The following is a 17,514-nucleotide window of genomic DNA, read 5'->3' as shown; positions in this document are numbered from 1 at the left end:
CATAATTGTTGCATAACTTTAACAGTTTACGCACCGCACGCAATGGAAGCTCTCAAAAGTAATAATATTTTCCCGTATTTGCAACATTTTTCATGTCTGCTCCGCTCCTATTGGTCATAGCGTGATAATATAATATAGCCTATAGCCTCCCAAGAACAAAGGGCTATCTAACACTAAAATAATTGTTCAGTTCGAATCAGTAGTTCCTGCGATTAGTGCGTTCAAACAAACAAACTACAGCTCTATATAATCTTATAGATTATTATGTCTATAGTATAAGGAAATTGAGTGCTTTACTTGGTTCCAAATACAATTTTCGTATAGTAGATTATCCCAATGTGAATAGTGAGCATTAAAATCTGCCGTGTGTTGACTGTGGTCGTACATAGTCTGTGGTTGCTACTTGCGTGAAAAAAAATACAAACTTCAAAACAGCTGATATTTAGTGATGAAAAATTCTTTTCGGAATAAATATTCGTAACGATAATACCATGGCCGAAATACAAACATTAATTGAAATGGGGTTTTCGAAAGAACGAGCGTAAGTAGTTTTTAATTCTTCAACACACGTACGTTGAAATTTTATTAGGTTATAATCATGATTATTACTTTTAGTGAAAAAGCTTTAGCCGTAACGAACTATAAGGGCGTCGAGCCGGCCATGGAATGGCTGTTGGCACACGCTGATGACCCTGCGATGTTAGAACCGGTGGGAGCACAGACTGCTGGCGGCAGCTCTAGTAGTGAACCGGCAGCACCCGCGCCGGAGACGACCGCGGATCCCGCTGAAGCCAAATCGTTCAAATGTGACGAATGCGGCAAAATACTTAAAGATCAGGATGAGATGGAGTATCACGCCGCTAAGACGAATCATAGCAGCTTCTCGGAGTCCACTGAGGAAAAGAAGCCTCTTACTGAAGAAGAGAAGAGAGCGCAATTAGCGCTGTTGGAAGAGAGAATGAAGCAAAAAAGAAAGGAAAGGGAAGAAAGGGATAAGGTATTTATACATGTTACTAGTAATATACACCTACAAATCATACTTATGCTGTAAAAAAGGTATATGTACCAGAGTTTTGTTTTATAGGTTTCTGTTTTATTCTTGAAAATACAATGTAAAAGGTTTATTTCAAGAATGGAATTTCATGGGAAAGTCTTAAGCTAAAACAAATTGAATGATAAATCATGGCTTGATAATAGATTTGACTAAAAGATATGTGTTTTAATTCTCTTTTTCTGGTGTCTACAGGCTGAAGCTTTGGAACGTGAAAGACTCCGAATAAAGTCTGGTAAAGAGCTGCAAGATGCACGTCAGAGGTTACAAGAACAAGAGATGCAGAAGTTGGTGGAGCAGCGGCGAAGGGAAAAGATTGAGGATCAGAAGGCAAGAGAGAGGGTCCGGGCACAAATTGAAGCTGATAAGCAAGCTAGGAAGTATGATTATTATGTATAATAGTAAATCTATTATATAACATTAGCATAAACAGTTACATATAATGTACTGTATCTATTAATTTAAAATTTACTGTCATTGGCAAGTTCATTAAAACCTTATATAAAATTGCTTTATTAGCATCCATATATACCACACAAAAATTATGCAATAAGGTGGTAACATTTGAATCTTCTAATTTTTCATCTAAAGTTCATGTTGATAGCAAATCTACATTGTATTGTCTAAAATCATGCTTTCAGATTAGCAGCATCAGGTCAGACGGCGCCTGTCCCGCCGGCACCCGCGCCCGTAGCGCCTGTCTCCAACCCATCGCCAGCACACAAGGTCACCTACGACCAGGCTAGGATCCAGATACGGCTGCCAGACGGCAAGGCACTGGCTCACACATTCGGTGCTAAAGAACAATTGGCTGCAGTCAGGTAAGATTTTATTTTAAATCAGATTATGTTGTGTGATGTTCTAGTAATGATGGCAACAGTATAAGTTTTGTTGATTTGTAAGCTATTATAAACAAATTATTTAAATTTTTATACTATTTTGCAGTGAAATTAGACAAACTAATGTAATATAAATAAGATTTAAAATAAGTACACATTAATAAGAGACCATTTGATCAATCTGACATTTTGGACTTTACTGAACTTCAAAGTGAATTTTGGCCCTTCATATTTGGAACACATGCATTACTAATTACTGTAATAATATTAAAATAGTTTAATGTATTTTGTATTTAGATTGTACCTGCAAATGAACGCACAAGAGTACGCCCAACAAGATGGCTTCAAGCTGATGACCACATACCCCAAGAAAATATTTACAACTGAGGATTATGATAAACCTTTGGAAATATTAGGTGAGCAAAGTTATCCCAATCAACCGTTTGAAATAAATAAATTTTACTTCATATTATTATCTTTAGAATAGAATAACGGCCGTTTTCAATAAATGATCCAATCTCAATCTGATTCTGAGAATAAGCCAATCAAAATATGTATTTTGTAAGCATATAAAAAAAAACTGTTCTAATTGGTCCATTTTTATAGAAGGAAAAAGGCGATCTGAATCATTTATTGAAAATGACGGCAGGGGTGTAGCTATCGCCGTAACAACCGCGGGAAAGAGATACCGGGCCCCCGAGTTTTAGGGCCTCTCTTAGCTTATACCTACATTAAACTAAACAGGCGCCCAAAAGTTCGCACTGTCCTGAACGGCCCGCAACAAATTTAGATATAGGACCTCTCTATGGCAAGCTATGCTACTGAATGACGTTATGTGCGTTTCACAAGTTTCAAGTAAGTTGTCAAATAAAGAATTATTGTATTAAACAGATAATGTATAAAGCATGTACATATGTACGCATTTTATTATAATTTATTTGACAGCATACATTGCAATGTGACTGCTATTTGGTCAGCTTATATTTATGTGACAAATAGAATTTCCTCAGAATTCGTGAAACAGACCCACAATATTAATATTGTGTACATTATATGTTTTGATAATAATTAATTAACGTTTTCTGGTGTTATTTTCCTTCAGAAACTACTGAACTCAGAAGCAAGTGTCTACTGCTAGAACTAAGAATTTAAATTTGCAATATTTAGTTTTTGACTTAGTTAAATAACCTGCTATAATGTTTTTATAAGATTAATGAATTATTTTTAATTTTAGGTCTGGTGCCTTCGGCAGTCATTATAGTATCCAAGGGTCAATAATGCTGGAAATGTTCAATGTTTTGTCATTAATATTTCAATTGTTTTGTGTGACCGGCGGCGGTACGACACAAAATTGTTTAAATTATGTAAGGATTCGGTGAATAAAGGTCAGTTGCGTCTATGATTTGTTTTATTTTGTCCAAATTATTCAATTGATAAAATATTCCTTCTAGTTTTATATAAGAATCGAAAAAAAAACAATCTATAAATTGTAATGAAGTTCTATGTTTTACGAGCATATGCGATTTGCCAATTAAGGTTTTGTAAAATATTGTTACATAGTTTGAAAATAAGCCAGAACAAGCTATTCACGAAAGAGACAAAACGAGTTATTTAGGTAAATTGTTTATTTAGCATATTTTAATATACCTACACACACTCACGACTTTTATCCTCGGAGCAGAAGACGGAGGCGCAACTGGTTCATTAACTTTCCTCCGTGCGTATTCTGTTCCATAATGTGATAGAGATCACTCTCTATATTGCTATTGCTATTGCTATATGCTCACGCATATAGCAATATCGGTCACAAATTCCCGACTCCGGGCTGATACTGAGTATAAAAACCCATATCACCTTACCCGGCGATCGAACCCGAGACCTCAGCACTGCAGTCGTACCGTACAACCACACCGCGGCATCCATATTTTAACATCCGGCGAATAATTCACGAAGTATAAAATCTATTGTTACGTAAACCAACCAAGGACATTTGATTCACGATAAAAATCTGTTAATTTATTTTGTAGTGCTATTTATATTATCCTATTAAATGTTTGTAAATTCTAGTTAAGCTCACTTTTATGTCAAATTGCTTACCCCTTACGGAGTAAAGCTGTGATAACGAGTGTTAATATTGAGATACAATAATAAGTATTAGCCAATCACAACGGCCCTATGTCTACGCATTGTGAAGGCTGCCATGCCGTCAGCACTGAGAAACAGACTTATTATCACAGCTTTACTCCGTCCTTAGATAAAAAAAACGTCTATAAATAAGGGGATACACCGATAGAAGAGTTTTAGGGATACAATTCCATTTCTGGTAAATAAACCGGCATAGCCAAGTGCCATTAATTTAAACAATATAAGACCAGACCTGTATTAAACTAGGGCTATAAGACAAAATGCCTAACGTCTCACACACAATAACAATAAAAAAGATTATGGAATTTTTATGTACTACATCCGTACAGTTAACTCTGTCAGACAGGCCCATTCGCTACCTTATGATCGTTGGTGAAAACGGACCAATAAGAATAAAGTGTGTTATGCTCATAGATAACTTATTTTGACTAACACATTCTTTGCATTGATCCGAAATTAACGATTGGAATGTATTATTGAAATCGGCTGTGATTAGTGGTGAAATCTGTAGAACTTGTACTTACAAGGCTGATATTTTAGATATTTCTACTTATTTATTTGATACATACACAGTGACCCCACTGCACTCGATAATAGGTAAGTCCATTAGAAGTAGACTGACGAGAGATGGTTACCTCTCGGCAGTTGACACAATGCCGGCCTGTTGAAACCGCATATACACACGGTTGATCCCGGAACGCGACACACTTCGTGGGCCACTATGGCGGGTTTTAACACCTTGTGTACGGTGGTCGCTATCCGGGCGGATATAAAACATATCCTACCAAAGAAATAAGGAATTACTTAAGAATAAAAAAGAATATGTTAACATTACAATGACTTTTATTTAATTTTAAGTACACTTCATACTTAGGTCGCTAGTGAACTTTCAACTTGCAACACAATTTTAACGAAGAAAATATATATTTATGAATGTATTTTTCTATAAAAGCTATTACATCAACGACGAAAATGGACCTAATTGTCACTCTTGTAAAGTGGACAAAGCAAGTTAACGCCATTAGCATGTTTGCATGAGATCCAGGCGGCGTTGGCGCATAGAAACAATAATAATTATTTTTGTGGCCATGTTTCATTTTTATTATATACTTTTATGGCTATTCCGAAAATAGAATCGGAGTATCCAAGTTCAAAAGCGTCACAACATTAAATAGATTATTATAGATAATTACTACTAAGAAGGATTTAGTAAATTTTTTTAAAGCTTGGTTATTTAATAAAATTTTATAATATGCATTTCATATGAATATTGCTCAATATTAGCCTACACTTGAAATGCTCATAGCTTCTTTGTACTCTACGTCGCGTCACAAATTACATAAAATTTTTCGGAATAGCCACACAGTGACGGTTTTAGCGAAAGCCGATTTTTGCATAATCACAAGGCAATAAGAATCTGGGTTAAAGTTTTGGCATCAGCGTAGAGTAAGTTCTTTGACTGTTACCTTTAAGGTTTTAAAGTACATTGATTATGTAAGTACTTAGGAATATACGTCAATAGTAGGTACAAAGATGCACTGTAGATTATGTTATCGTTGACAGTTATACATTAATCATATTGTACTACGACAATGTCCCCATCTAACTACAAGTGATTGGCAAGAATAGTAAATATATTTGCCATTAAAAAACAATCCCTTCCTAGCCGAATTTCGGCCATGGCGGCCAATCTCAACCAACCTCAATTTTAGATAGGCAGGCCGGAGATATAGTGCACAGGTGTGTGCGCAATATACAGATGCACTCTCTGTTCCCTCACTCCTCATAGTTCAGTGAAACGAAAATCCGACATGACCGGTTTTCACCGGTCATGTCGGATTTTGGTCTTGCGCCTGATCTTTCGATCAGGCGCAAGACCAAAGGCTTTACGTGCTTTCCGAGGCACAGGGGTATCGCACCGCCTACTTCCTCACTCCGAGCTGACTGAGTCATTTTTAAAGAATGCAATTCAGTTGAGCTATTCAGGAAGCGGTTGTATCTCATAAGTCATAATCAATATACCTTTTATATTATAACACCTACTGGCACTGCGTAGGTTAATTCTTAAATACTAAGTTTAACCGCTAATCTCTGTTGGCACTCAAGAAAATAAAGTTGTAAGTCGCATTATTTTTAATTATAATGATATTAGAGCTGATAAAAAGCGTAAAAACAAAAGGCATATTAGAAAGAGCAAAACACTGGAACTAATAGATGAAGTTATTAATATAAAGTAATTTAGATTTTGGTTAGTTTTGTGAATTATTTATAAAGTTGGCGTAAATCGCCTCTGCCTCTTAAAACAACGCAAATAATTGCTTAGAAATTTAGATTTACACTAGACTTGTTTTTTGTTTATTCAAAGATTTTTATTTTAATAATTACATTTAAAACTTATGAAATTGGCGTTTATGATTTAATAATAATAATAGTTACGCAATGCTTACGTAACAAGCTAATTAGTAATTTAAACATTTATTGAGCAATAATAATGCCAGCACAATATTTTTTTAATACGCATAACAATATTAGTTTCCACGATAGTTATTGTATGTTATCAGCAAAAGTACGTCATCGATATGCTGATTTTATAATGACATGTCGATGCTTGAAAGGCACTCATATCTAAGCGACAAATATACCGAAAATGAATTATATAAATATTTAGAATCGCCATTTTTTTCTGCGTCATTTGATCTAGGTTTTGTAGGTCTAAGACAATTTTAATATCATTAGACTATATCTTTATAAAATAAAAAGTCGAATTATGAATTTTCATATTAAAATCAAAACTTTAAAGCAAAATTTACTCACTGTCGCTTAGATATGATTGCTTTTTAAGCGTCGATGTGTATATTTTATCTATGCTTAGCTTTTTATAAGATTCGTTTGCACACTGACGGTTTATGGCGCCTTCTCATTCGCCGCTTACTGAAAGCGCTTTTAGGGACCAAACGCAGGTCCCCTTTGAAGGCCAAACGCGCGTTTTGTTTGCACTCAAACCTCCACTTTATGCACTCGACACGCCTCGTCCACGCTTGGCAAAAAAAAGGTTTTTACGCTAGACACGATTAATATGTATATATTTCCAATTAAAGATTTCGAATGCACAGTACAATAAGGCATTGACGCCTGATTATGAAAATTAAATTGACAGTATTTTCAATCCTTATTAGATTTAACGCAAACAAACTTTTTTTACATTATAATAAATGTATCATATATGATGTAACTTGTACCTACAATCCACAGTAGTGTTGTTTACTGCTATTTTTATTACTCTATTATTCATAACACAATGCTCTGTTCTTGGTAACATTAGATAACCTTTAACGCCCATAAACAAGGTGCTTTGAATACATTTACGGTTGTAGTTGACTCCTAAAATGGCCGAAAGCAAAATTTGGAGAAATTACAAATAATTATTATTTTATAAACATACAGAAATTTTACAATAAAATAAATAAAAACACAAAAAACAACATGATATTGCACAATTATTATGTTGGTACAGGAAATGTATTAAAAATTACAATATCCAGAATCACAGTTCCCATTACATGGTTAAAATAACGTGTTTGTAAACAAATCAATAATTAATTTAACAATACAAGTACATATAATAAAATAATAAACGTAACTAGTAAAAATCAAGAAATATGATCAAGTGGATGTCAAGACTTGCTTCTTCGTGCAGAGCCACGGTCATACCGCGAGAGTATATTTTACAGAAATTCTTATGGACTGGGATAGGTCACTTGTAATAACTAACCATCTATGTATTCATTTGAAAACTTCTACATTTTAAAAGTGACAAATATCAGTTTTTAGAATAATATTAAATAACAGCGCGAAAGGATGCAACGGAGGACGGATATGATGGAACTATAAAAGTTTCCAACATTACAAAGCCTAACAACACTAAATAAGAGGGGGCGCGCACGGGCGGTTAAATATATCGGCTGTTGATTACGTTATAATATATGGATATTTAACACAGCGGTTTCCATACATTAATTGCTGATATTCGACAGCAGATTATTTGTTTAAACCGCCTGTGCGCACCTCCTCTAAATTGATATACGTATTTGCCTACCTAAATTCATTATTTTTAATTCTTCTCCGTAAAAGTGATGAAAATATGGAATAGAATGATGTCGCAATATTATGGTGCGAGAAGTAATAATACTACATAGGAATAGGGCTAAATTGCCGAACGGCGCGTGTGACATGAATTATAATTTTCATGTTAGAAGTAGTAGTAAGACAAATACTTATGCGTTGCTTTGAAAAGCATATTTTCATTGCAAAAACGCCTGTCAGCTTAAACCTGTAATATATTTGAAATGCAAAATTGATAATTTTCCGAAAAGATATGGAATTCAGAATAGACGTCTTTATCTGGAGCTGCCACTATTTTTTTAAACAGTAGCAACTGTTCTGTTTTTAAAATTTCCTAAGTTTTGTCGCTTTGGAAACGTCCTTTATTGACAATAGTTTTAAAATCAAAGCGTCAACCACTGCAAAAGCGACGACAATTTATACAACTGTACAAGAACTCTCGCGGGAGGCTCCACACTGTGAGGATATAAAACATCATGCGCAGGATTACAGTTGGTCATAACTGTCACTCCATCAATCACATGTTTCGGAGACACGACTCCGTCACAATCAACTAGTTCCAAGTTCTTATTAAAGCAAACGTGCAATTCTGACAACAGCTGTACGCCCTTTACATGCACGCATTGTATTGTCGGGTTAACCTTCGTTTTATTTTTAATGGCATGGTAAATGTCGATGATTTTGTACTGTTTTTCGTCGGAAGGGACTATGCCTGCTTCACCGAGCATCATAGTCAGTGGAATCTTCTTGTGCCAGTCTAGGCCTTGGGAGAAATACTTGAACTCGGAGTTCAGAGGTTCGATGCTCGCGGCACACGTGCCGTGTTTCGACCACTCGTGAATCCAAAAACTGTATAAGGACGTGTCTGAAAGAGAAGTATGGATTTTTATAAATTTTATTGCATTTTGATGGTTCTATCTTTAATCTTACTGAAATTTTAAAGCTAAAGTTTGAGAAAATATTTGGATGTTTGTTTTAACAGAAAAAATGCTCAATGGATTTGGATGAAATTTGGCAGACGAATAGATATTAGGCTGGATTAATATATAGTTAATCCAGCACACTACTTTATCTTTCTATCCCAGTAATTTGCTTCCATGGATAATATTAAAAGGTATTAATCAGATTTTTTTTACATATTACGCAAACATTGTTCAGATTGAGCTCTGGGTCGTTTCAATGAATTAGTTACGCTAAAATATTAAGTACTTATAAGCTGCTTTTATGTTTCTATCCAAGAAAAGTACACAATGGAAATTTTATTCCAAAAAACGACGTCATCATGCGGGCGAAGTTATACACGCACATATTTATTTTTATTAAATACCAAAAGAATGTTTTATTTTTGTTATTCATTTTTATATTATGGAATACAAACTGACGTCTTATTACGGAGGTGGGCGTTAATATCTGCGAGACAGTTAAGTAATTACTATGTATGTTTGTTTAAATATAAGCAAGCATTTCACTTTTTTACACAAAGCATCTGAAATTAGGTTCATACGTAAGCAATGTTTGTTAAGATGTAACTATGTAGCCGTGTAAGTATTTTTTGCAAGTCTGATATATTACTAATATTAGTCATTTTAATAAGAATTGTAATTTGCAACTTCGTCTAAAATTAATTAACACAATTAAATATTGAGCAGAGTTGACGTCACAATAACCTTTTTGACGCTTGCACAATAATTATAATTAATACAATTATCTTGAAATTAATGTTTCTTGCAATGAACTACGGGAAAACGAATTGTAAAGCCGGTTACCAATAATTATGTGTGTCCAATTTCCGTATACATTTCATTTAAATAAAATGATATAAAAATATTTTTTATTATTTATTATCAAGTTGCTAGTAGCACAATATTCGCAATAATACTATTTAAACTTCAGGGATTCTAGCATTCCATGGCTAAAAACTATTTCATCTTATTTTAATCATCTACAATTATATAAAATTACAATACTATTGTAGTTTTATATAATTGTAGATGTACAGTGAAGCCCCTCAAAGTCTTCTAATTGAGTTAGTTAAATTATAATTACTTAAGCTACTTTGTGATGACAGTATATATTCATTAAAGCAACAGTAAATATTCGCTGCCAAATTATATAATATTTATACTGATTATGACTGCTTCAGTGGCTTAGTTATACTGCACGAGCGATACGGAAGCGCTCTGAGGTCTTGGGTTCAAATCCCGGGTCGGGCAAGTTATTTTTCTGTTTAGTATCAACCCGGAGTCTGGAATTTGTGCCCGATATGGCGATAGGCACGTCCTCTATCACATCACGGGACGGGACACCCTTGGCGACAACTGGGTGCCCTGGTTGCGCCTCTGCATACGCCTTCGGCGATAAATATGTGATGATGGGTGTGTGTATACAGATTATTTATCTTTGAACACTAAAATAGGATTCAGTGAACTCACCACTCTCTAAATTGGTCCAATTCTCTTCTAAATCTTGTTCAATAGTTTTCACTTGATCAGGATCAAAGAGCCATGAACTATTACATTTCTCCGGCCCAATGCTTCCGAACTTAGTTGGCCATACACCATGAACAATCCAAGTTTCATTGAATTTCTTGCATGTATGCGTGGTCCAGCTCCTGCATAATGTCACTGGCCAGTGCTGCGCGAACAGAAGCAAGTCCCAATGGTGGTCATCATTGTGGGTGGTAAATAAATTGGTATTGAAACGAATTATTTGTGTGTGTTGGATGGACTCCACATATACGCATTCTAAACTGTTGAACAAAAAAGTACATAACATTATTATATGCATTTAATATTCAATTTCGGTTACAACTCTAGTGATGTAAAAACCTCTTTTAGGAATAAAAGAGGTTTTTACTTCACTATCAAATGATGTCAGTATACTCTTATTGTTAGTGTAGGTGTTGTCACTATCAGTTTTCCAATCTAACTACAAGTACATCATAACTTAAGTGTATGTTTTCCTTGAGATAACATACACAGCTCCCTTAGTTTAATCTGAAAAATATTCAATTTCCTAATTTAGTTAAACTATTCAAGAAAATAATTTTGTATTTATATTTAATCTCCATTATTTAGAGAACTAAAATAATTTAATTTCATAACATTATGATGGTGGTTGAACTCTGGAATCACAGAATATATTAAGAACTTAAATCAAAATATTTAGGCTTATTAGGTAACTGAAGTTGAACCTATCACTGCCCGTCACTAGATTTACATAACACTTTTCTGTGTCATAATATCTTGCATTTAAGTGCCTATAATCTAAACTAGTGTAATAAAATAATTATTATTTTATACAGGGTAATTTTGACATTGCAATAATTAACAAAACCACACACTCATCTTAACTTCTTCTAACATCAAACCAAAATTCATACATTAAATACAAATATTTTTATCGAAATGGGTTTATTGGGATATTGGGTTATGGGAAATCACTCGAACTATTGTACTGTGACCAAAAGCAGAGAGTTAAGGGATTTTAGACAAGGACTTACTAATCAATGTGACAAGAACTTTTCCCCTGTGATATCAGGAGAACAATTGTGTCTTAAACACTAGTTCCAGCCAGGCCTGTCCTTCAAAAGATAATGCATATTATTTTCAAAGATCATAACATATCTATCTGATGACCATATTTGTGGGTTAAATTGAACAAAAAAAAATTACACTAAATTTAAATAATTTTGAATAAGGATAAAATGAAAAAAAGTACTCATCATGCATACCCATAATATTCGGAAATAATACCCTTCTATGACATAAAAAGGTATAATAATGAATATATTATATAATAAAAATATACCACAGCAGCTACCATATGAATTTATGTTTAATGTCAGTGCGAGAGCATGGCATACAACATTTAAAATTATTAAAATGAATTTTAATACAACCCATTTAGTTATTCCTTTGAAATAGTATTTTTGTTTTGTCAATGTATTAAATTGACTACTTGATTAAGTAGTCAATTTAATACATAAAATTCATTTACAGTCTACAATCACCATGAGTACATTGCTCTACTAAGGCAAATTTTGCAAATTTAAGGTGAACCGAAAGTTTTATTTTCTTACCATAATATCAGACTTAAGACAAAACATAAGTTCTTGTTCATTTTGTATTTGTGTTGAATTAGTTCACTCACATATAATAGATAATACACAAATATATCTATTACAAATTTATAAATATTACGCACAGGACTATTTTCGCTAATTTATGCGCTACACAATCTAAAATTTACTGTGCGCCGTGTTACAATTTGCAAGGAAATCAGAAATGTCATATTGTGTCAATTGTCCTTAGGGATGTGCGTTTCAATTCGATTTTAAAAAATATCGATACGTTATATGTACGCATTTCTTTAAATCAATTCAAAACGAAACACTTTTTTAAGTGACATGATTTAGTAACATGAATAAATAAATAAGATACCTAGTATAAGTATTTGTTTATAGTTAGTAAGTTCAGAATATGTTCAAATATAATCAAGTTTACTTATAGTTTATAATTTTCCTTAGCCCAATTGCAAAATAAAAATAATAATAGCTAAATTCTAGTGACTACCTTGATTTAACAGTTTGTTATGTAAATATTAACAACATATTATAGATTATCACAAAATAAAAAAAATATAATCGTTCTATTAATTATTTTTAATGTCTAGCGGCCATTTTTTGTGTCTACTATGTTACATAAATATGTGACAATAGTAATCAATAACCATTTATTATTATCCTATTTTGGCATAAAATGTATAACGATTCATTTAATTAGTTGGTCGTATTCAGTACTCACTTACGCGCGTGTGTGTGTGTTAATTGTATAATTACTTATAAAACTTATTTGTATGTAGTTATAATAAATAGATTATCTCAATAATACATAATATGATGCTACGGTGCCATACGAACATGAAATCGATTCATTGCAAAAACTTCTACACCCCTATTATTGACATATCAAAATTTTGCAATGTCAAATACAGCTGACGACAAAATATTTAAAACACAATCTAAAAATTGAATTGAATATAGTTAAACCATGGAGGTTTTATTTCTATTTTAGGAAAGTTACAAACCCAAGCTTTGGCATGCTTTGCTAGAATTTGAATTTGCGAATATGTAATAGCAAAACAGAGACATCTTTTGACAAATGCACATAAATTTTATTTTTATTTATTTTCTAGTTACATATTTTTCACTAGAGGTCCGACTAAATATGCGCAAGACTGATGACCTAACATTTGTATGATTTCATTTTTAACGGTAACAATTAACGGTAACAATAATATTATAAATACAAATACGCCAACTTTGTGTCGCCGCGTTATCTTGTTTGTTATTGTTTAATGAATAAGTATAAGTATGCTTTATCGAATGACGAATTATTACGCATATTTATCATGAATTTACGTGAGTGCAATCAGTAGCTACATTAATATCAGCTGATGATGGTATACTTTAGAGTCCTTCCATGTATCACGTATATGGTTTAATGGCCGTAGATTAGGAGATTCTGGAATTGATTACCCAGTCGAGCGAACATTTGTGTGGGTTTTTCAAACACGATGTGTCACTGAATCTCCCAGCGTCGATGGCTAGTCGTGGTTGACGTCTCAATAAATGCGGATAAATGAGTAAAAAAAAACAAGATGAAGTTTGCAGGCCTTTAGGTAGGTACCTTGTAACCTACCCATTATTAAATAATAGGTACTATTTAAGTATAAAGTACACTGCTACTACCTGCTCTGCGGCAGTCACAAGACCGGATGGAGTGGAAGCAGCTTGTCAGCGCCACCACTAAGGCTTACCAATGCAGGCACGACCTTCAGTTATGAAGAAAACGACATAGAAGAATAAAGTATGCTTATAATATAAGCCCTGTATTATATACTTGCCCACTGCTGAGCACGGGCCTTCTCTACTACTGAGAGGGATTAGGCCTTAGTCCACCACGCTGGCCTAGTGCGGATTGGTAGACTTCACACACCTTCGAAATTCCTATAGAGAACTTCTCAGATGTGCAGGTTTCCTCACGATGTTTTCCTTCACCGTTAAAGCGAACGATAAATTCACAAAGAATACACACATGATTTTTTAGAAAAGTCAGAGGTGTGTGCCCTTGGGATTTGAACCTGCGGACATTCGTCTCGGCAGTCCGTTCCACACCCAACTAGGCTATTGCCGCTTAAAAATTTAAAGTATGCTTAATATAACAAAATAATAGTTAATCATAATAAAGTAAAATAATATTAATACAAACGTCTAAATCCCCTTTTAACCAATATGGCTATCAATTCTTGTGTTCTTCGATTAGGACGCCTGTAATTGCAAAAACCCTGATTCGCCCCGGAATAGGGCCCCATTGTCTGTAGATATAATATTATTATGTAAATATTTAGGTATGAGCTGGTTTGAATAGTTCATTCAATATAGTTTCTGAAGAAAGAAAGAAACAATGAATGTGTGGACCGAGCTATTTTACAGGGTTGCTCAGTAGGTACTTAAGTATTCAAAAATAAAAATAAATTAATTTTCGATATAGTGCCAAAGTGTAATAATAAGTTATTTTATTAATTCTACAGTACAACCACAACTATACCTACTTTTGTATAATTGTAATTTATCTATTTAATTATAAACAAAATCTGTTATTGTACTTATTCGATAAATTATAATGAAATACAGAAGTACCTCTTGATGGTGACTTATCCTGAGGTGGCAAGTTATTAGATTGTTTCGAATATACTTTGTCAATATTAATATGAAAGTCCATTATGTCTCCATTATGTTTTTTTTTATTTATTTTTTTTAATCTTCATTTAAGGAGCTTGGTCGTTATTATACCATGAAGATGTCACTGAGTCTGCTCAACATAGAGGTAGACATCATTACAATCTTCAGAAGGTTTTGACCAAAGAACATTACAATACTACGAAAAGTTTGGAACTTAAACAACTTTAGAGCGTTGTGGGACAACAATTATTATTCTTACTTATATTTGCAGCAAGTTAATGAGTAATCACTTGCTTATTAAATGAACAAACATTATGTACTTACCTACATGTCCAGGGTCCGCCATTAATTAATGTTTTAGTGCATCTATGTTATTGTGATTCGTGTAATGGACGCCAGCGAGGCAGATAGACCTCAAGTTGCGGTTGTTGCCTGGGGCGTCCTTCGATGCATGATGGCGCCTGCCCAGGGAACACCGATGCAGGGAGTTCATTCCAATATTGCACGTAAAACAGACCGTTGAAATTCCACCGTATGAGTAAGGGTATTTAGATTCACACAATTATATTTTTATATATAATATATATTTTGTTTCTTTTCTTTATTTGGCTTGGAAGCCCTGGCGCACCGAAGTACGCCCACGGCGTCAGGGCAGTATAAGGCCTACTTACCACGTTGCTACCCATCACGGGGATCACCAGAATGTGCTTAAACCGCACAACGTGCATATTAACGTCGTCTTTTGCGACAGGCAGTGAATACCATATATTATAATAACCAGGGCGAATTCTTCATCTTGCCAAAAGATTATTGTGGATCCGTGCAGTAATCCTTAGGTACTTATAATTCGAACTACGTATAACTAAAAGATGATGCAATTTTTTTATAACAAATCTGTACATATAAAGCAATATCTGCGTGAATTACTGCTTTGATATTTTTATTATTGCACGTTAATGTGGATAGTAAACAGCGGACGCCGACCTAAGCTTTTTTTCACAACGCGTGCCGTTCTCGAGTAACCTCATTCCTCGTTTTTCTCCAGCCGTCACTCGCTCTGATGCACCTATGAAAAACAGTCGCGTGCGTCACGATATACTGGTTAAGTATCGCTGCAGCAATTATAGCAAATGCATTATGGAGTTCTGTTCAAAGCTGTGATCGCAATTAGCGCCACTGAGTCCGTCCGACTATGCCACGCGCCTCAGACGCGTGCTGGTGTTGCCAGTATTGTTTTTAAAATCCATTAGAATTTCTGTAAAATTTTATTTAACATTGGCAAACCTTATATCGATATTTGGATTAAATTCTCAGGAGATATAGTATAGAGATGTTAATATTAATTCAAATATTGGGTACCTGAAGGATGGTAGATTTTCTATTAACACAACTGTATTGTCTGTTTGGGATATCCGAAAAAACTACTATTTAAAAGTTCAGAAAATGCCCACGCTAGTAATTTTATTTGCCCATTTAAAATAACTGCAAAGTTACATAAAAATAAACAATTCCATAAGCTAACAACACTGATTAACAAGTAAACTATCCAAGACTCGTTAATTTGAAAAAAAAGTAACTGATGTGCTCGGAATAACTCCGCGCTTCCACAATTACCTATTTCCATTTATTGTGCACTGGGCTCATTGTGATCGCTACATTGCAAAAATAAAAACAGTTACATAAAATAAAGATATATATACATTTTTATTATAAAGCATTCATTGGTAATTATAACTTTAGAGTCTTGTTTTATTTTGTAACTTATAATTTACTATTTTTGTAATACAAGTTCTTTTTTTTTTTTTTTTGTTCGCTTATTCTCAAATCTTCCTGAGATTCTCTGATTGTACCCTTCTTTCGTTCAACCTTGTAAGATGTGAGCAACGGTATCCATAACACAAGTTAAATCTTTATTTGGATACCGTAGCGCATAAACACCTATGTCAATTTATTTTGTGTAAATTTACTATGTTGTCATTCTTCCGTGTATGTTTCACTTACTACAGTAAGTGAAACATACATTCTTTATTTTCTACAAGAAAATAAAGAATTATTATTTATTATTATTTATTATTTATATTATTGCTTAGGCGTCGTGCCAACGAGTGTAATAGAAACATGTTATTCTTTTTGTGTGTGTGTTTTAATTCTTAGGCATATTTTACATATTTTTTTAAATCATAAAATCCACAAAAACGTTTATTGAAATTATTTAAGTATTTGAATTTTATAAATTACTAGGTTCGCGACTTTACCCGCATGAAAACCTTTTCCACTACAAAAAAATCCTGTAAGCCGCCAACGCCATTTATTAAATTTATCAGATAAAAAATAATATTTTTTCCCATGGAAGCAAAATACCGAGATAAAAAGTAGCCTGTGAGGTAAATTTCATCAAATCCAAACGCAGTTGTTTCTGCTTTTACTATTAATAAACATACAAACATCCAAACATATTTAACTTTTGCATTTGTGGTACATATTAGTAAGTAATTTACAATAAGACAATCCTGTGTGCAACGGACAAAAAGTATGCTAACTGCTGAATGTGATCAAAACCGCAGACTAATTATTTTACAACACTGACACAGTGGCAACATAATACATAAACT

At 33.7% G+C, this 17,514-nt stretch overlaps 2 protein-coding genes across 2 annotated transcripts; one reads left to right on the top strand and one right to left on the bottom strand.

Annotated features, from left to right (window-relative positions):
• Window positions 1–348: 348 nt before the first annotated feature.
• On the top strand, window positions 349–3,289 carry LOC115443055 (UBX domain-containing protein 1-B). The gene is made up of 6 exons (XM_037442503.1): window positions 349–541; window positions 616–997; window positions 1,247–1,431; window positions 1,693–1,872; window positions 2,188–2,306; window positions 3,125–3,289. The coding sequence occupies exons 1-6, from the start codon at window positions 492–494 to the stop codon at window positions 3,166–3,168; spliced, it is 960 nt and encodes a 319-aa protein (XP_037298400.1). The 5' UTR covers window positions 349–491; the 3' UTR covers window positions 3,169–3,289.
• Window positions 3,290–7,099: 3,810 nt separating this feature from the next.
• LOC115443033 (ribonuclease T2) lies at window positions 7,100–12,457 on the bottom strand. Its single transcript, XM_037442271.1, has 3 exons — window positions 12,239–12,457; window positions 10,590–10,906; window positions 7,100–9,022 (listed from the first exon to the last, which is right to left on the bottom strand). The coding sequence occupies exons 1-3, from the start codon at window positions 12,277–12,279 to the stop codon at window positions 8,541–8,543; spliced, it is 840 nt and encodes a 279-aa protein (XP_037298168.1). The 5' UTR covers window positions 12,280–12,457; the 3' UTR covers window positions 7,100–8,540.
• Window positions 12,458–17,514: the final 5,057 nt, after the last annotated feature.

The sequence above is a fragment of the Manduca sexta genome, chromosome 24 (assembly GCF_014839805.1).
Source record: "Manduca sexta isolate Smith_Timp_Sample1 chromosome 24, JHU_Msex_v1.0, whole genome shotgun sequence".
Taxonomy (NCBI): domain Eukaryota; kingdom Metazoa; phylum Arthropoda; class Insecta; order Lepidoptera; family Sphingidae; genus Manduca; species Manduca sexta.
This window is presented reverse-complemented; position numbering and strand designations above follow the sequence as displayed.